The 20,612-nt window shown below is 40.8% G+C and overlaps 1 protein-coding gene and 1 long non-coding RNA gene across 2 annotated transcripts; both read left to right on the forward strand.

The window, feature by feature from the left end:
- Nucleotides 1-499: 499 nt before the first annotated feature.
- On the forward strand, nucleotides 500-2,943 carry LOC139191410 (uncharacterized). The gene is made up of 2 exons (XR_011575467.1): nucleotides 500-2,305; nucleotides 2,512-2,943. It is a non-coding gene; the product is annotated as an uncharacterized lncRNA (long non-coding RNA).
- Nucleotides 2,944-4,790: 1,847 nt separating this feature from the next.
- LOC108171004 (uncharacterized mitochondrial protein AtMg00810-like) lies at nucleotides 4,791-5,396 on the forward strand. Its single transcript, XM_017326581.1, has one exon. The coding sequence runs from the start codon at nucleotides 4,791-4,793 to the stop codon at nucleotides 5,394-5,396; it is 606 nt and encodes a 201-aa protein (XP_017182070.1).
- Nucleotides 5,397-20,612: the final 15,216 nt, after the last annotated feature.

Raw genomic sequence — 20,612 nt, forward strand, 5'->3', positions numbered from 1 at the left:
CTTAGTAATAACAGATGTCAGAAGGCTATTGGGTGGAATGAAGAGATAAGGATAAATACAATAGGTATGGTTGTATTGGATAAGTCAGGTGTATTGGATAAGTCAAGTTGGTTAGTTAGAAATTCTCTATATGTACCGGTATGTGAGCACAGGGTGCAGTTTATGAAAAACAGTTCAGAATTAGTTTGCTTTCTCTCTTTCCTTTTGTTTCTTCTTCTTCGATACTATTGCATATTTTCTTCTTCTTCTTCTTCTTAGTTTCTTGATACTGTTAACATGGTATCAGAGCCAAGGTGTGATCCATGGTGAATCTTCCACTGTCTTCGATCCGTGGTAAATCTTCTGTTGTATCTGTGGTTCTTCGAGGTGTGTTCTAAAAGTTCTGTAGTGATCGAGGAGAGTTCTTTGGTTATAGTATGCAAGATTCAATGGTGGAAATTTCCAGGCGATCTCAGGTGTATAGTTTCTTATCTTGAACACTCGCAGATAAACTGTTTGATAGAATGTATCTGAAAGAAAATTTGTTGTTCATCGATGAAGTTTTAGTGTCTAAATTTGATTGTTCTCAAGAAGACTGATGTCTATTGAATTTGCTTACTCAAGATTGAGAGTTTAAAAAATTCGATAATATTAATTTCTGTTGTAGTTAGTTGAATTCTGAAGATTACAGTGTGTGATTCTTGTGAAAGATTTGATCATTTAGTTTCTTGTTGAAAATTGATATCATGGTTTCGTCTACTGTGAAGATTGAAGGTTTGTTGGGTATGTTAACCATAAAACTCAGTGAGCACAATTATACTAAGTGGGTTTTTCAGTTTCAGTCAGTTTTGAAAGGCTACAAATTGTTTGGTCATTTCGATGGGTCTGTGAATTGTCCACCCAAATTTACTGTCATTCCTGAAACTGGAGTGAGTAAGGATGTGTCAGAAGATTATCAAGAATGGGAATCATTGGATTTGGCTTTGTTGAGTCTGTTAATTGCTACATTGTCTGATGATGCGATGGAACATGTTATTGGTTGTAGAACTGCTAGAGATACTTGGTTGAGTCTTGAGGAGAGATTTGCTTCTGTGTCCAAAACTGGTGTTAATCATTTGAAGACGAGTTACATACCATTCAAAAAGGTGGAGACTCGGTGGATAAGTATTTGCTTCGGCTTAAATCTATTAGGGATCAATTAACTGCAGTATGAGAGTTTGTTTCAGATAGTGATGTCATTATTGTTGCTTTAGCTGGATTGCCAAAGGAGTATGCAACTATCAGAACTGTAATTTTGGCTCGAGATACTACTATCTCAATGAAAGAATTCAGAGCTTTATTGCTTGGTGCTGAAAGGGAAAATGAAACAGTGCTTAATTCATTGTCTAATAGCATGTTAGCTTTGTATATGAATAGTGCATCATCTAGCTTGTCTGGTACTTCACAACTTCACAGTGGTGCTTCGAGTTCTAATTCGTCTAATGTTGAGTCAACTACTGGAGGAAGAATCACTCAGGTTCCGTATAGTTCTGTGCCATCAGGGTTCACTTCTCAGTTACCTGGAGGTGCTTCTTATTTTCCTTGTCACACCTTTGAGTATGGAACTGGTTTTGTTGGTAGTAGTCATCCTGATTCAGGTTCTGGGCAATGGTCTGGTACAACTCAATATCATGGTGGGCAGCAACAACAATAACAACAACAACAACAACTAAGGCTATACAATGGTAGTCAACAGAGGAATAATGGAGGATATAGGTCAAATTACAAAGGAAAAGGGTCGAATGGGTACAGACATAACAATACATGGTCTGGAAATACTGAGTCCCGAACAATTTTGCATCCTGAATGTCAAATATGTCAACGAAGAGGTCACACTGCTCCAAACTGTTTCTTCAGGGGGTCTCAATCACCTACTACTGGTTATTCAACTGAGTGCCAGATTTGTGGAAGGCGTGGCCACACTGCACTGGAGTGTTACCACAGGGGAAACTATGCATATCAACCTTCAAGCCACCTATTTCTCAGACACCAACATTCACTACTTCTTCATCTGTGTCTCCAATTCCATCTACTTCAGTATTTTCTCAACAACAAGGCACTTTTGGTCCATCAGCTCCTTTCATGGTACATTATTCCTATCAAACTCCAGGGTTTTGTCCAACTGTCTCTGATCCGAATCAAGCATCATATCAAGGCCATGCTATGGCTGTTCAGAATGCTGCACTTGAGACTTCTGCACAGAATTCCACATGGATTCTGGATACTGGAGCATCCCATCATATGACCTCTGACATTGCGAGTTTGAACAATATAACTCCTTTTGAAGGTGCAGAAACAATAAAGATTAGAAATGGTCAGGGGTTATCAATTCGTAATATTGGAAGTACTATGATAAAAACACCTTTCAGCTATCTAAAACTGAATTAAGTGTTACATGTTCCTTCAATAGCAGTTAATCTTTTATCTGTGACTTAACTGTGCAAAGACAATAAATGTTGGTTTATTTGTGATGACACAGTGTTCTTTGTGCAGGACAAGGCAACAAAGCAAATCTTGTACCAAGGAAGGATTAAGCCTGGAGAATTGTTTCAGATCATTGCCTCAACGTTTTCATCTTCAGCAGCATTTATTGGACAATTGGTGAAGTCTTCAGTGTGGCATCAGAGATTGGGACATCCAACAAATGAAGTATTGTCTGTCATGTTAGCTAAGTCTCAAATATCTCATGCTATAGATGATGTGCATAGGATGTGTACTGGTTGTATTCATGGAAAGATAGCTAAGAAACCTTTTGCTTCTGAATCTGTGAGATGTCTTTTTCCTTTTGAAAGAATTCATATGGATGTTTGGGGGCCAGCATCTGTTAAGTTAATTGAAGGCTACAGATTTTATGTTACCTTTGTGGATGATTGTACTAGACATGTATGGATTTTTCCATTATTCAATAAATATGAAGTTTTCTCATTGTTTGTTCAGTTCTACAATTTTGTTGAAGTTCAATTTCATATAAAGATCAAAAGTATGCAATCTGATGGAGGGGGTGAGTTTGTCAACAAAGCTTTTAAGGATTTTGTTGCCTCCAAGGGAATGATTCATAGAATTTCTTGTCCTTACACACCTCAACAAAATGGTTTAGTTGAGAGGAAACATAGACATATAATTGAAACTGCTATAACATTGATGAATGTTGCTGGATTACCTCAAGATTTTTGGTAGTGCTCATGTAGTGTATTTGATTAATAGAATGCCAAGTAGAACCTTGCAGATGGCATCTCCTTATTACACTCTGTTTAATAAATCACCACAGTTACATGATTTGAAGATATTTTTATTGCACTCTGTTTAATAAATCACCACAGTTACATGATTTGAAGATATTTGGATCAGCTATGTATCCATATTTAAGACATTATAATGATTCCAAACTTCAACCTAGGACTTCTATGAGTATCTTTCTAGGGTATGCTCCTAGGTATAAAAGTGTTATCTGCTATAATTTGGAGTCAAGACGGTTAATCCTGTCCAAGCATGTTTTACATGATGAGTCAATTTTTCCAGCCAAGGTTGAGAAACCTAAAGTCATAGAAGTGGTGAGACAAATGTCAACAGTTTCTAATTGTCCAATTCTGCTTAATAGTGATTCTCTCAGAACACATTCACAGAGGTCAATTGAAACACAATCTGTAAATATCAGTCACCTGTCAATGCAAGGATCACAGAATGATTCATATTCTACTTCTCATTGTAGACAGGTCTCACAAGTCCCAGTTTATAATTTTTCTGAGAATGATGGTGTTCCCACAACAACTGATATCATGCAAGCCTCTTCACGGGGATCTGAAACTACAAATTCACAGGCTCATTCTCAAGGTCAAGGTCAACTTCAACCTTTGTTGCCTGTCCTCAATCCGGCATAATTATAGGTAGTTCTCTCATTTCTTTCTAATGTGTCTTCGAGTTCTGTTCCCATTCAAGAATTAGTATCACACAACTCACACCTTATGCAAACAAGGATAAAGACAAGAGCTATTGAAAGGAAAAACTATGCTACTTATCTTGCTTCAATTCCAGAAATTAAGTCCCTACAACTTGATGATACTTGTGATACCATATCTGGTGGATATTCCTTTATTGCTGATGTTAATGATGGTGATGAACCAAAAATGTTTCGAGCTGCTGCATCCAATCCTAAATGGCCGCAAGCAATGCAGGAAGAGTTCGATGCATTGAAAACTCAAGGGACTTGGAATCTTGTTCCCAAACCATCCAATCGATCAATCATTGGCAGCAAGTGGGTTTATAAGATCAAAAGAAATCCTGATAGGAGTATAGCACGATATAAGGCACGGTTGGTCGCTCAGGGGTTCACTCAAGAGCAAGGTGTTGATTACTCAGAAACGTTTAGTCCAGTGGTTCGTCATACCACAGTGAGACTGATATTGGCTTTGGCTACCTGTTACAAATGGGAACTAAGGCAACTGGATATAAAGAATGCTTTTCTATATGGAGAGCTTCAAGAAGAAATTTATATGAAGCAGCCATAGGGGTTTTCGGATCTAAAATATCCCAATCATGTATGCAAGTTAGTTAAATCCTTGTATGGGCTTAAACAAGCTCCAAGAGCCTGGAATGCCAAGTTCACTGGAGTCTTGCCATCTCTTGGGTTTACTATGTCTCAATCTGATACAAGTCTGTTCATTAAACATGATGGTCCAGATATTATCATCTTACTACTTTATGTAGATGATATTATTCTAACTAGTTCAAATTCTATCATTACTCATCTTGCAGAATTATTTGATTTAAAAGATATGGGAAGACTGACATACTTTCTGGGACTACATATGCAATACAAACCAGATGGCAGTTTGTTCATCAACCAATCAAAATATGCAAAGGAGCTGCTCAGTAAGGCAGGGATGACTTCATGTAAACCTGCTCCAACACCTTCAAAGCCACATACACAGTTGCTTGTCTCAGAAGGTACACCTATGGAAGATCTAACATTATACAAGAGTGTAGTTGGAGCACTGCAATACTTGACATTCACCAGGCCAGATATATCACATGCTGTGAATGTACTGTGTCAATACATGACTCAACCAACTGATCCACATTTTTTCCTGGTAAAACGAATCCTAAGGTATCTGCAAGGTACATTAGACTGTGGCATTACTTATATACCATCCAAAGACATTAATATCTCAGCATTCTCTGATGCTGATTGGGCTGCAGATGTCAACACACGGAGGTCGATATCAAGATATGTAGTGTATGTTGGTGACAATCCCATTTCATGGCAGTCAAAGAAACAAGCATCAGTTTCGAGAAGTTCAACTGAAGTTGAGTATAAGGCTTTAGCTAACTGTACTGATGATGTGTGTTGGATCATATCAGTACTAAGAGACTTGCATTAGGTTCTGAGTTGTCCTCCAGCTCTACATTGTGATAATTTGTCAACTTTGGCACTTTCATCCAATCCTGTGTTTCACTCCCGCATCAAACACCTTGACACTGATTATCATTTTGTCCGAGAAAGAGTTCAAAATCGAGATATAACAGTGCATTATGTACCAACAGAGTCTCAAGTTGCTGATATACTTACAAAGGGATTGCATAGTCCTTTATTCATCAAGCATTGTCATAACCTCAGGATAGGAAATCCCGGCTGAGATTAAAGGGGAGTAATAACAGATGTCAGAAGGCTATTGGGTGGAATGAAGAGATAATGATAGATACAATAGGTATGGTTGTATTGGATAAGTCAGGTGTATTGGATAAGTCGAGTTGGTTAGTTAGAAATTCTCTATATGTACCGGTATGTGAGCATAGGGTGCAGTTAATGAAAAACAGTTCAGAATTAGTTTGCTTTCTCTCTTTCTTTTTGTTTCTTCTTCTTCAATACTATTGCATAGTTTCTTCTTCTTCTTAGTTTCTTGATACTGTTAACACCTAGCTGCTAACCAAATTCTACAGACTGGGCTAAATGAGACTCCTTTGACATTATAACTGTGAATATTTAGACTTGTAATTACGCGAAGTTTGAAAGCTATGTATTATTCTGGAATTTAGGTTATTTCATGTACCGCAATGAATAGTGTAAGAAAGAACAAACAATGGCGAAGATTTGAAAAGATAATTTCCTGCTTTGGGTCATCTATCATGGATATGCATTTAATCATGTATATAATTAAATAAATAAAAGTACTTATCTCTTGGAGCACCACCTTGGTTTGGACCAAGGTTATTCACCTGTTGGATGGGCCTTTGAGTTGTTTTCCTCACTTATCTTTGATGATGCCTTTGAGAATCCCAGAAGATATCTAGGAATAGATATTGCATTCTCTTAGGAGTGTGACTACTTACGGCGAACGCCAATCCTTAGATAGTAAGGACTATAAGATTATAGGAAACTCTATGATTCTTTGCTGGAGTAGGTTTCTGTATCTTGTGGGAACAAGCACAGTCAATCTTAGTGAGGCTCCAAAACAGGATGATGGTGGAATCACTGCTCCATTTGTGCAACTTCGAGGATAATTTTTTTTAATCCATGATCGAACTACAAAGGTAACTGACTTCCACTTTGCTCCGAATAGTTTTCGAGTAAGTCGGAGTAATTTTCCATTCGGACTTCCTCATGTGTGGGAATCTGGTTCATAACGGCCATATGGGATAGGCGTCATTTGGATTCATGAAAATTTTCTTCTTTCTCCGTTTAGTATGCCCCTTGTGTTTTTCCATTGCAAGCTAGCAGTTGAGGAGGACAAGTGTGGAGTTGTCGCGTAGTGGTTTGCAAATGACTTTTGTTTTTATCTCATCAAGGCAAACTTGAGTTGGTTGGAGCCTTTAGGTTAACCGTTGACTTGATCGTTACTGTGTGTATCCTAAACTCATAGGTTGTGGTGGCGCGTTGTACGTGTTTGATATGGGTTGGAGGAAGAACTTGAGGAATACCGCAGAGAAATCTAGCAAGCGCGATGAGTGGTAAAACGATGATAACGTCTTCCACGTGGCTCGAAACTAAGTTTCGTAAAACTCTACAAAAGTCTGACATCTCTATCTTCGCGATAGTGTATGGCAAAAAATTAACTCACTTGGAGGAGGCACAATTTAGCTTGTCAATTTGGTAGTGTTGTTGTAATTGGCTGGGCTGGCTTGCTGTTATCGATTTTGCGTGTCAGATTTGAGACGGTTATGCCTTCTGGAAAAATTTGATAAAAATAAGAACATTGTAGCTAGGGGTGGCCACGGGCCGGGCCGGGCACAAAATTAGAGGGATCCGACCAGACTGGTTTATAAATTTATCGGGGCAGGACGAATTGGGAGTTTTGTAGAAATGAACCGGACCTAACCCGACCCATTTTAAACGGGTCGGTTTCTACGAGTCCACGACTGCTTTTTTATTTTTTTTTTATTTTTTTTTACTTTTTCAAAACATAACAAAAATAAAAAATCCTAAATTTAAGAACCACAATCAAAACTATCCCCCGTATTATACTTTCTAAAATGCCCCAAAACACGTATTAAGATTAATAAACATATTGCAAATCAATTGGTGAACACAAATAGAATCTAAGCAAATTCTAGATTTGGGTTACTCATAAAATTGTTCAAGTTTATCGGCTGCAATTCAGGTTTGGTTGTTGAATACTTTAAAATGATATGTTGGGTTATGGAAATTGACTTACAGATTGAAGATTCAAGGGATTGATGGAATGCAAAGCTTGAAATTTCAAAACCCAAGTCAAATCTCAACCCATATGCCACCTAAAGTGTGAAAACAAGCTCATTCCAGTCCCTGATAAAGAAACGGAAAACTTCCTCTGTAAGTTTTCTTATTGCATTAACTAAATGATGAATTGCATAGTGTGTTGGTATATATAGCCTTTTGACTTTTTGACTATTTACATAGATACCCCTAACTGCCCTAACTAATTACAATAGTAACCACAACTAATTACATTTAGTTTTAACAATAACTGGAGTGGACGACTTGTCATTCTCCCTAATACACCCCCTCAAGCAAGAACAGGAATCAGACATGATTCCAATTGGAAGCTTGGAACATAGATAGTTAAATCTGTTTTTAGATAGGGCCTTGGTGTGAAGGTCAACTAATTGGTCTTCACTATAAATAAACTGCACTTTGAGAAGATTTGCCAGAACCAATTCTTGAATGTAGTGATAGTCAATCTCAAGATGCTTTGTTCTAGCATGAAAAACTAGATTGGATGCTAAGGATATAGGTGAGATGTTGTCACACCAAAGTGTAGGCAATGTAGATAGAGGGAAGTGAAGATCTTTGAGAATCTTGCAAACCCAAGTCATTTCTACAACTGTGTGAGCTAAGAAGCGATATTCAACTTGTGTAGATGACCGAGCAATAGTGCTTTGTTTCTTGCCACTCTAGCTAATTAGATTAGAGCCTAGGAACACATAATAGCCATTGGTAGAACGCCGATCAAATGTGCAGCCAGCCCAATCAGCATCAGAATATGCTAAAAGATGAACATGACCCTTTGTGAACCACAAACCATGAGAAATAGAGCCCTGAAGAAACCTAAGAACTCTTTTAGCTGTGTAAAGATGTTGTTCCCTGGGAACATGCATGAATTGGCAGATCTGATTCACAGTAAAAGCAAGATCCGGCCTAGTCCAAGTTAGATATTGTAAACCACCAACAATTGAACAATATTCGGTAGGATTGGACAAGAGAGGCCCACTGTGATCTAATTTCTTGGATCCAAGGGGAGTGCAACAAGGTTTTGCACCCTCTATGTTTGTTTTCTTGAGAAGATCTAGTACGTACTTGGTTTGGTGGAGAAATATGCCCTGTGAAGATCTGTGTACCTCTAATCCCAAGAAATAGTGTAGAGGACCAAGGTCTTTCACTGGAAATTTGGCATTGAGTTGCTAAATAAATTGTTGACAAAGTTGAGAATTGGGTCCAGTGATAATAATATCGTCAACATAGACAAGAACAATTACCAACTAGGACCATTGAGAAAAAACAAAGAAGCATCAGAGAAGGATTGTTTGAACCCAAGAGATTGAAGAGCTTGATACAACTTATCAAACCAAGCTTGAGGAGCCTGTTTGAGGCCATACAAAGATTTTCTCAACTTACAGACATAATTAGGATATAGAGGATCAACAAAACTAGGGGGTTGTTGCAAGTAGACATCTTCTTTTAAATCTCCATGAAGGAAGGCATTACTAATGTCCAATTAGTTAAGAAACCAATTATATTGAACAACTAGGGTAAGAAGTATCCAAATTGTAACCGGTTTGGCAACCAGACTAAAAGTTTCTTGAAAATCAACACCTTCCTGTTGATGGAAGCCCTTTGCTACAAGTCAGGCTTTGTATCGATCAACAATGCCATCGGGCTTTTTCTTAATCCTGAAAACCCACTTGCAGCCTACTATGTTTTGAGAAGGATAAGAGGGAACTAGGAACCAAGTACCAGTGAACAGCAAAGCATTATATTCATCTTGCATGGCCTTTCTCCAGTGAGCATGCTTGGAAGCTTGCAAATATGTAGTAGGAACATAGTTAATATTAACTGGAAGTGGGTGATTTGTTGCTACATATGCCCTTGATTTGAATATCGCAGCCTTAGATCTTGTAATCATAGGATGGGAATTAACTGGAATAGGAGGATGACTTGGTTGAGTTGATAACAAAGAGGAATGTTCTGAAGTATGAACAGAACTGGAAGAATTATCTACTGAAATGGTTTCAGTGGAGGAGGAAGGTTGAGTAATGGGAACAGGCATAGAAGCACAAGATGGTGATGAAGATGAAAGATTGGAAGTAGTGGAAATATGTTTACTAAATTGGAGATTCAGAGAGGATGAACATGGTGGTGATGAAGATGAATGACTATCTGAACATGGTGGTTTCTGAAGAGGGAAGGATTGAAATGGATAAGTACTTTCATCAAATACAACATGGCGGAAGATGTAAATTCGATTGGTAGTAGGATCAAGACACCTATAGCCTTTGTGTTGAAGACTATATCCTAAAAAGACACAACTTTTGCTCTTGGGATCCAATTTACTATGAATATAAGGTTTGAGCCAAGGAAAACATTGGCAGCCAAACAATTTAAGTTTAGAGTAGTCAGGATGACGATGAAATGGAAATTCCCAAGGTGATTGTGAAATTCCGGAGATGGGAAGTTGATTGATAAGGTATATGGCAGGAGAATGCTTCTACCCAAAAGATATGAGGGACATGGGAGGCAACTAGCAAAGTTCGAGTTGTCTCAACAAGATGCCTATGCTTTCTCTATGCACAACCGTTTTGTTCAGGAGTATGAGGATAACTGAAATGATGGAGAATGCCATGTTTACTGAGATATGATGCAAAAGAATTACTAGTGAATTCACCCCCTGAAGACAACAAATGTAGAGAGTACATCCGACTTTGATTTCAAAGGATAGAACCATGGCACTTGTTTTCCCCTAAGTACATCCAACTTTGAATTCACCCCCTGAAGACAACATTTGTTTTTCATTTGATTATTTATTGGTTTAAAATATATTTTCCTTAACGGGTAACGGGTTGGGTCATATTACTTGTTAATATTATCGGGTCGGGTCATTTTACCCATTTATTTTAATGGGTGTTACACGACATGACCCATTAAGATATTGGGTATGACACAAAAATGATACGAACATGAAAAACACGACACAAATGCCAGGTCTAGAAAATCATGTTCTCACAATTTTTATTATCAACTACAAAGTATCGATAATATGCGTTTAATCTTCGTCATCTAAAGAAAATGAAAATTTCCAGCAAAATATTAGCTTAGTATAAATGAAGATTTGAACAATTAATCACTACAAAAAAATAGGGCTTGCCCTATGAAAACTTGTACAATGAACATGATTTCTTCGGTTAAACAACCTTTACCCGACGAAATCTCCAGTTCATAGGGTAAATCTGGTCAACAATTTGGGGTTACTGAAAATTTTTACGAGACGGACAATATCATAGGGCAAAAAATTATCCATCGAGCAAGATTTTGGCACTAAGAGAAAAAAAAATGGCGCGCAAAGGTTTTCAGTAAAGATTTGTCGACTTACAATTCCAGTTTGTTGAGCATGGACGACGATGACGTGTTAAAAATTTAGTGGTAGAGCCTTTACTCGACGGTGTCTTAGTGGTTGCCCTGCGAACCATTTTATAAGGCAAACACTAATTCATGAATTAGGTCTATGCCTTCTTCTTTCTCTCTCATTTACTATTTTCTCTTTTTCCCCCTCCCCCACACTGCTTCTCTAACCGTCAATCTCATGTGCAGGTGTCATTGGGAGATATTCAACCCATGGGCCACGCAGTCGAAGTTGGCCATATCCTATTGAAAATTGGGAATATGGACGAATCCTGTTAAGAGAAGGAGTTTCAACGAGATCAGGATGGTGGGATTGAATATGGTCTGATAACGAGGTACGTTCAAAGTCCTGGTAGGAATAGGATTGGCCGAGATAAAGTTGGATCATGAGAATGAGTTTTAATTCGGGAGTGATTGGGATTCAATACAGGTTGGCTGCTATAAATAGGGAGGAAAGACATCGAAACAAGCTCATCCAATTCAATACATAAACTGCCCTACACAAACCCTCGCTCTACGCGAAACCTCTCAAACATCTTGAGATTTTTTATTTTCCTTTTTCGCCAACACATCTTCAGTTTGGATAAATAGCAATGTGAAGGCAACCGGCAAACATCTTCAGTTTGGATAAATAGCACTGTTGTCGTAGAATCAACCGACCGTGGAGCACCTTCAGTTTGGATAAACAACACTGCGACAAGGCTGACTGGTTATCTATCCAAGTCTCGGTCGAGGAGGATTTTCGAATCCTTATCGGCAGAGGTCATCTCGTTAGCCTTCTCAGCGAAACGAGGTGTTGCAAGTTACTATACTCAGCACATTGAACACCGAGTAATTTATGATTGGTTATTCGCAAGTAGGTTTTAGAGTTCGGCATTATGATGGCCGAACCACTTTCACAATCAAGACATACATTTGTTTTAAGTATTTGTGTCCCTATACTTTGGTGTCGATTCGGCGTGCTTATACTCTCACGAATATAATCACCGTGACCGAATCCGACGCCGATGATTTGTGAACTTTGCAGAACTAGTAGCTTTGTCTTCAAGCTCTAAAACCTGAAGGCTGAGACATGTTCCTTCCTCGGCCGCAGTCACGAGATCAAGAAGTCAGACCGCGCACTCAACGCAACATCAAAACATTTTACTCCTCGACCGACGACTTGGCACGCCCCGCATACAACCGAATAACGTAGTTAGCTTACTAATTACTCGGTCTGTGCACCACGTAGGCTTGGTAGTTTTTAGGGTGAACATTTTGGCACGTCCAGTGGGACCCAATGCTAAGACTATGAAGTTCATGACCATCTAGACACGATCAGTAAAAAAGAAACCAACTATGGGAAAATCAGCAACCGATCTGCCGGTTCAAAGTCATGGCTAAAAGGTATCACATGCGTGAAATCCTATCGTCGCCGTGACCCCTAAGGCTACAAGTGCAACGCACTGAGAAAAGGAAATGTGTCTCGGTGGCCAGCCTCGAAATACAGAAGTACTCAACCAAACTGCAGGCATTTTCATTGAAGGAATAGTGAAGGACTGCGATGAAGATGGTGGTGGAGGCTCTGATCCTCCGACTAGGTCGTTTCTTTGAAGACGACTTGATGAGCAATCCTGACAAGTGGAACAGACAGTGGGCCATAAAATGAACCGTTTGCTTGAAGCAATACAAAGCACTGGAGAGACCCAAACCCGATTGCTCGAACTAATAGTTAGTAAAGTCTTCGAAGAGAAACCTGTTGATCAGACTCGGCAGCTTCCGCTTAAAAGTAATTCCTTACAGGCCGAAGTGGTGTCTATTCAGCTTAAGACAATTGACTTAGAGAAAAGGGGAGGATCGAGTAGTAGGTTAGATGGATCCGACTAGAGAGTGGAAGAAACACCCGTCGATATGACCAAGGTCCAGCGGATGATCGATTCGGCCATGAAAAAGGGGCCGTAGTTCCCTAAATTCATCCATTCGTATCTAGCTTATGTGGAAAGGTTCGAATATCCTAAAGGTTTCAAAATTCCAGATTTTAGCCTTTTCGCTAGAGAATTGTCCTTATCCTCGTTAGAACATGTGGCTCGTTTCACCGCGTAATGCGGAGATGTTAACAGTGATTTTCACAAGCTGCAGCTGTTCAATTTTTTGTTAACAGGCTCAGCATTTGCTTGGTATATCAACCTCCCACCTAATTCTATCTAAAGCTGGGAGGAGTTGGTCGAGAAATTTCACGAGCAGTTTTATCGGCCAGGGATGGAAATGTCAGTTTCCTTATTGGTGAGGATGGCTCAAGCATCTGATGAGTCACCAATGGATTATCTTACCAGATTTAAATCGGCTAGGAATTGGTGCCGAGTACCTTTCCCCGAAGTTGAATTTGTTAGGCTTGTTTTGAACGGACTCGACGTAGAATACAAAATGAAATTCTTGGGGGCAAACTTTCGGGATATGTATAAATTAGCCCAGCATGTTGAGCAATATGATTATTTTCTTTAAGAAGAGAAGATCTCGAAATCCCCATATCGAGGGACGATTTACAAAAATCCCACAGTTAACTACGCATTGACCGAAGGTGAGGATTCTCAATACGTCAGCATCGACGCGACCGAGATAGTAATAGATAAACCATACGTTTGCAAGGCATTGACTCAAATTAATTCCAAAGATGCCAAACCCTGCTTGGCCACTGAAAAGACAGCGAAAACATCGAAAGTCTACACTTTTGATATCACAAAGGCCGAAACAATTTTCGAACAATTGTTATTAGCAAAGATCATCAAACTTCGGCCAGGGCATCACATTCCCAAGGCCGAAGAGCTTAAAGGAAAGATATATTGCAAACATCAAAACTTGACCAAGCACGCCACAAACAATTGTGTCATATTTCGTGATGATATCCAGAGCTGGATTGACAAAGGCAAGTTAAAATTTCCTAAAAAACGCATGACGGTTGATACTGATCCATTCCCTTCGGCAACAGTTGGCATGGTAGACACCCGTTTGCCCAAGAGTAAAGGGAAAGAGAAGGTCGGGTTTACCCAGTATAACACATCCTAAAGAAAGGTTCCCAGCCTCGACTCAAGGTCGACCTATTTTCCAATACACCACCTACTAAGCTCTCAAGACCGGCCATAGTTGAATCCATGTCAGACTCCAGCGAAAAAGAAAATGGCGGGCCGATAATTTTGTGTAGCAATTGTAAGGCACGCGTTGTATTAACTGAGCCCAAGGAGAAACTGCCTAAGACGTAGATGCTGACATCACGACAATAATCGGCAACCACGGAGGCACATTCAAAAGAACCAATGAAGGCCAACGCCATAAAGTATTCGATAGGCTACGCCCTAAAAAACAGACAGATGGCCCTACTTCGGTCAGACGACGCCTTGATTTTGATGCACCATTTTATAACGAGGATTATTATTCACGTAATTCCAGTAGCTCAAGCTCATTAGCAAATCCAAAAACCTTTAGGCCGCCTGAACCACGTGACCAACGACGGTATAGCTACAATTCTCCCATCGGTATGTATACCGCGCTTTCCAAATCTCAGAAATGTTGACATCAGCGTATAGATTGCTTGGCTCGACGGCAAGTGGCCCAGCTTATTTTGGCCACTAAATGGCAGCCGAAAGAGACAGCAGGGAGCATAGATGATCGGCCAACCCCAACAATCATGGCTGAGTTACAAGGGCAGAAGGAGACCAATCGCGACTTGAAAACTACCATTGAAGAGTCCGAAAAGCGCATCAAACTCCTTCTTCAACCCGGGGAGATGAAAACTCGCTTCGAGTAATTTAAGAAAAAGGCCGAAAGCCAACTGTCCCTGTTACCTTTGAAAGAATTGCTAATCAGAGTTCGGCGGAATCTGCACCCCCAATTCCTCGGGGAATCTTTGGAATACATGAAAGAGTTTCATAAGAAATATTTCGCCAACAATTTGTATGGTTTGCCCAAGGCATGCCAAGAAGCTTTTGACCTGACATTAACTTGCCCCGATACTGAGCAGATCATCCAAAAAACCACTGATCCAGCGATGAAAGCTAGATTCCAGCACATTCGAGAGGCTAAGGTTCTCGGCTTCGAGGTCGACCCATACCCGGACATTAACACGGTCGAACTCCCTTTTATCTTGAAGACCTTCAACACCTTCAATATCAATTCGAAGTCTTTTCGGTCGTATCCTTATTCGGTTTAACGATCGATGAGAAAGATTGGGTGGCACGTCTGGACGCCTACCTAGATATAAGGAATGCCCAGATCATCTATGAGGAACGAGCTCGTAAGATGCGGCAGGAGCAGAGTCAGACACTAGATGCATGCAAGCCCGACGACGACGGTCAAAAGGACACAGAGTCGGATTATATGGCATAAGTGCAAGAGCATGTTGAGACACAGAGTAATCTGGTCGAGAATGCTCTAACACACGATGCTATAGTCCTCACCAACTCGGAAGATGACGACCATGATCCAATGGGCCCTTCAGTCCTTGAAAATATGGAAATCAGCATGGTCCATATTCTACCTGCTGAATTCCAGCTGACTACACACTAACCAAGTTCCTTGGATGGTGATGTGGTTGCCGAGGAAGCAACACAAGTTGATTTCGTCACTACCACTGAAGATGAGTCAGTAAACGACGACGATAAACTTAAAACAGCCTTGGACATCTTGTTTCCCCGTTCTTCCTCGGCTATTCTTCAGCATTTAAAACCGTTGTATGTCACGACCCATATTGAAGGCTACCCAATCTCCAAAATTTTCATCGATTGCGAAGCAACGGTCAATATCATGCCTGTATCCATCATGAAAACATTACGACGATCCAACGAAGAACTCATTCCTTCAGGAATAACCATGAGCAGCTTCGTCGGTGACAAGTCTCAAACAAAAGGAGTACTCCCTTTAGAGGTCAACATTGCAGGTCGCAATCACATGACCATATTTTTTATCGTTGACTCCAAGACCGAATATAATGCTTGGTAGGGATTAGATTCATCAAACGAATTGCATTCCTTCTTCTTTATACCAAGTTCTCATTTTTTGGGATGGTAAATCGGTCGTGGTCCACCCAGCCGATACTCAACCATTTGAAACCAACATGATTTAGGCCCGCTATTATGATGATCACGTCAACTATATTACCCTACAGAGTTTTAATGAAGATGAACGGCCGACTCAGATGTCAGTTTAGAAAGCCATCGAGGTAGGCACCGAGACTGTCCACCAGGATTCAGCGAGACTCGGTTTGGCCAATCTGCTCCCTACCACTGATGATGGACATCAAAAGCGAGAGGCGTCGGGCTGCGGTTTCATCCACGATGGAATGCCTGCTGGCCTATTGGTATGCTATTTCCAAGCACCCACATTTGGGCATCAACTTAATCAAATTTTTAGCCGATGAAGATAATGGCCCGGTACTGTCGTTGGATAAAGTTCAGGCCGCACCAGCCGAACCCGAAGACAGTCGACCCCAAGTTAAGGATCTTCTAGAGGAAATAAATGTTGGAACGACCAATGACCCTCGGCCGTTATTTATTAGTGCATTATTACCTCATACCATGAAAGTTGAACTTCGTAAATTACTTCACGAGTTTAAAGATTGTTTTGCTTGGAGTTATCATGAGATGCCGGGTTTCGATCAGACCCTTGTTGAATATGAATTACGCGTCAAAGCTGGCTACAAGCCTTTCTGCCAGCCCCCTCGTCGGTTCTCAACTGAAGTACAGCTCGGTATAAAGGATGAACTAGTTCGACTTTTACAAGCTGGTTTTATTCGGACCGCTCAATACGTCGAGTGGCTAGCCAATATTATCCCAATATTAAAGAAAAATGGCGCACTCTGCATCTTTATCAATTTTCGTAACTTGAACTTAGCAACGCCCAAAGACGAGTACCCGATGCCCATATTCGATTTGTTAATTGACGCCACGACACATCACGAGATTCTATCCTTCATGGATGGGCATGCCGGTTATAACTAGATTTTCATCGCCGAGGTGGATTTCCACAAGACTGCCTTTCGGTGTCCCGGTGTACTCGGCACATACGAATGGGTCATCATGCCCTTTGGCCTCAAGAACGCCGGGGCCACATACCAACGTGCCATGAACAGTATTTTCCATGATTTGATTGGTGCCATCGTCGAAGTCTATATTGACGATGTGGTTGTCAAATCAGCACGATGACGGACGCATTTAGATGACCTACGTCAGGCTTTTTTGCGCATGCGTCGGCACAATCTGAAGATGAATCCTGCCAAATGCATTTTCGGTGTATCAGCTGGGAATTTTTTAAGCTTCCTCGTCCATCACTATGGGGTTGAGGTAGACGACAACAAGGCTCGCATAACCATTAATGCTCCACCGCCGATGACTAAGAAACAATTACAGTCGTTGCTCGGCAAGATCAACTTTCTCCGACGATTCATTGCTAACTCGGTTGGGAAAATGAAAGCCTTTTCCACGCTTTTAAACCTCAAGGACTCCGACACCTTCGAATGGCGTGCCGAGCACCAAGAGGCATTCGCACAAATCAAAGTCTCTCTAAGGACTCCACCCGTCTTCGTCCCACCACGATGGGGTTGACCTCTTAAGCTATACAACTCGGCAGCAGAAGAATCCATCGGTTGCCTTCTTGCACAGGATAATGACGCCGGACGAGAACATGCCATTTTTTACCTAAGCTGGAGCCTTAACCCACCGGAGATTAATTATTTCGCTGTCGAAAAACTCTGACTTGCTTTATTTTTCTCCGCATCAAAACTCAGACATTACATGCTACAGTCAGTCACTGATGTCATCTCTCAGACCGATGTCATTTGTTACATGCTCACTCGGCCAATCGTAAAGGGTTGAATCGGCAAATGGATGATGGCCTTTTTTGAATTCAGCTTACAATATGTACCCCAGAAGGCTATCAAAGGTCAAGCTCTAGCTGATTTTTTGGCTCACCACCCTTCCCTATACGAATTCGGCGGCACTAACGTTGACATCGGCCTCATACAAACACGTGATAATTACTGGGCGATGTACTTTGATGGATCCAGTACCTCAGTCTCGGCTGGCGTTGGGATCGTTATTCAATCCTTCATTCATAATCGTTGGTATTTCTCTTTCAAGCTCGATTTCGATTGTACAAATAATCTGGACGAATACGAAACCCTAGTTATTGGCTTCGGCGTGCTGTAAGATTTACGGGCCACTCGTGTCCTTGTTCTTGGTGACTTCGAACTTGTTATTAATCAACTCAACGGGACTTTTCGTTGCATGAGTTGTACTCTGACGCCTTACCACCTGGTTGTTAGCTATTTGGCCTAATCCTTCGATGGAATAACTTTTAAACATATTTCCCGAGTCCATAACACTGACTCCGATTAATGAGCTCAAATAGCCTTCGGAGCCCAACTCATGGGGGGCAAGTTAGGTCGAGAAATACCTGTGTTACGACAGGAACATTCCACCTTGATTAATAGGCAAGTTCTCCAACACGATTGCGTGATTCGTACACGAGTTATGTCTTTGCTGTCGTTGTTAGAACGTAAGGATATTATCGAGGTTTGTGCCGTTGAAGCATTACCAGACGATTGGAGAAGGACGATTATGCGATATATTAATAACCCCAACGAGAAACACGACCGACGGACAAAGGTTCATGCAAAAAACTACGTATTATACCAGAATGAGTTGTATCGAAAAGGTGAGGATGGGTTACTGCTGATGTGCCTTGGCTCGCAAGAAGCTGCTCAAGCAATGGCAGAAGTACACGAAGGAATTTATGGAGCCTACCAATCTGGACGAAAAATGAGTTGGCTACTTCGACGATATGGCTATTTCTGGCCGAGTATTCTAAAGGATTGCATTGAGTATGCAAAAGGTTGTGTACAATGTCAAATCCATGGGCCGATACAGAGAGTACTGGTTGAATCATTACATTCGGTCACCAAACCATGGCCGTTCCGAGGATGGGCCATGGATGTTATCGGTAAAATCACACTATCTTTTGGTGTAGCCAAACATGCGTGGATACTTGTTGTAACGGACTACTTCACCAAATGGGTCGAAGCCAAGTCATATGCTGAGCTAACGTCTAAGGAAGTTTGTAGTTTTGTTGAAGAAAACATTGTGAGTAGATTCGGCGTGCCAGAAACAATCATAACAGATAACGGTACGATTTTTACATCTGACAGATTTAAGGACTATACAGCAAATCTAAAGATTCGACTTGAGCAATCTACGCCATACTACCCGCAGTCGAATGGATAGGCCGAAGCAAGTAATAAAGTTCTTATTGGTATTCTTGAAAAGATGATAAAAGAAGGGCTAGGCATGTGGCATTTGAGGATAAACGAAGCATTATGAGCTTATCGAACCTCTCCACGGATAGGAACGGAACGACTCCGTATGCGTTGACTTATGGACACGATGTAATGCTGCCTGTCGAACTAAGTGTAAACTCGTTGCGAATAATTGAACAGAGTAGTTTATTCAGCGCCGAGTACAATCAAGCCATGACACAAGAGCTAGAAGATTTGGAATATGCCCGGTTTGATGCTTATAATTTATTAGTGGCTTAAAAGAAAATCGCTGAGCGTGCATATAATCAGCGAGTTAGACAAAAAACGTTCGGCGAAGGAGAATTGGTTTGGCAAACCATACTACCTATAGAAATTAAAAACCCTAGGTTCGACAAGTGGTTGTTGAATTGGGAAATGCCATTCATTATTCATAAAGTCCTCGGTAAGGGGGCATACCATCTTAAAGATCGAACCGGTATCACTCACAAGTTGCCAATCAATGGAAAGTTTTTAAAGAAATACTACCTAGTCACATGGGAGATGTAGGAATAAAAACTCATTCCATTTCGTCAAGTTCATTTCATTAATAGGTCGGTTTACAATCAAATAAGTCTAGGGTGATGAAGGAAGAAGAGTTCTAAGAAGGGCCTTCAGCTCCAACCACTTCACCTCACCCATTATGACCTTAGCTTGCCAGTTCTTCTTGTCCATCTTCAGCTGCTCGATTCGCTTCACGTTTGCGGCGTATTCGGTTAAGCAAGATTTGCCACCTGGCTCAAAGTCCCTCACAAGCTCAGAAGAAATGGCCGACTTTCATTTTGCCAATTCGGCCATTTGATTGTCAAGGTCGGCCAGGGCATCTTTTTTTGCCTTTAAAGCGTCGATCTTTGGACGAAGACTGTCTCGAAAGGCTGTTGCAGCTTTCAAGCCATCATCAGCCCGAAGTGCGGTCTTGAGAATATTGAAGGATTCCCAAGTTCGTTCCAAGGTGGACGACGCCTGAACAATAGCTTCGGCGCTCAATTGGCCATCAACTTTGAGGTCGTTTAGGCACGCACCTAACAAATCAAGACCTTTACGCTCGAGGACTTGTGAAGCTGAGAGAGACAAAACTTCTTGCAACCGAACAAGAGCAGCTGATTCGGCAGGTTCGGTCGTAGTTGTCGAAAGACCAGCCGCTCCAGAAGTGCTTGAGAGAAAAACATCAAACTCAACTTCCCATGA

Source organism: Malus domestica, chromosome 14 (assembly GCF_042453785.1).
Source record: "Malus domestica chromosome 14, GDT2T_hap1".
Lineage (NCBI taxonomy): Eukaryota > Viridiplantae > Streptophyta > Magnoliopsida > Rosales > Rosaceae > Malus > Malus domestica.

What these genes read in the sequence shown, in the direction of transcription:
- LOC108171004 (XM_017326581.1), top strand. Translation starts at nt 4,791, where the DNA reads ATGGGAAGACTGACATACTTTCTGGGACTACATATGCAATACAAACCA.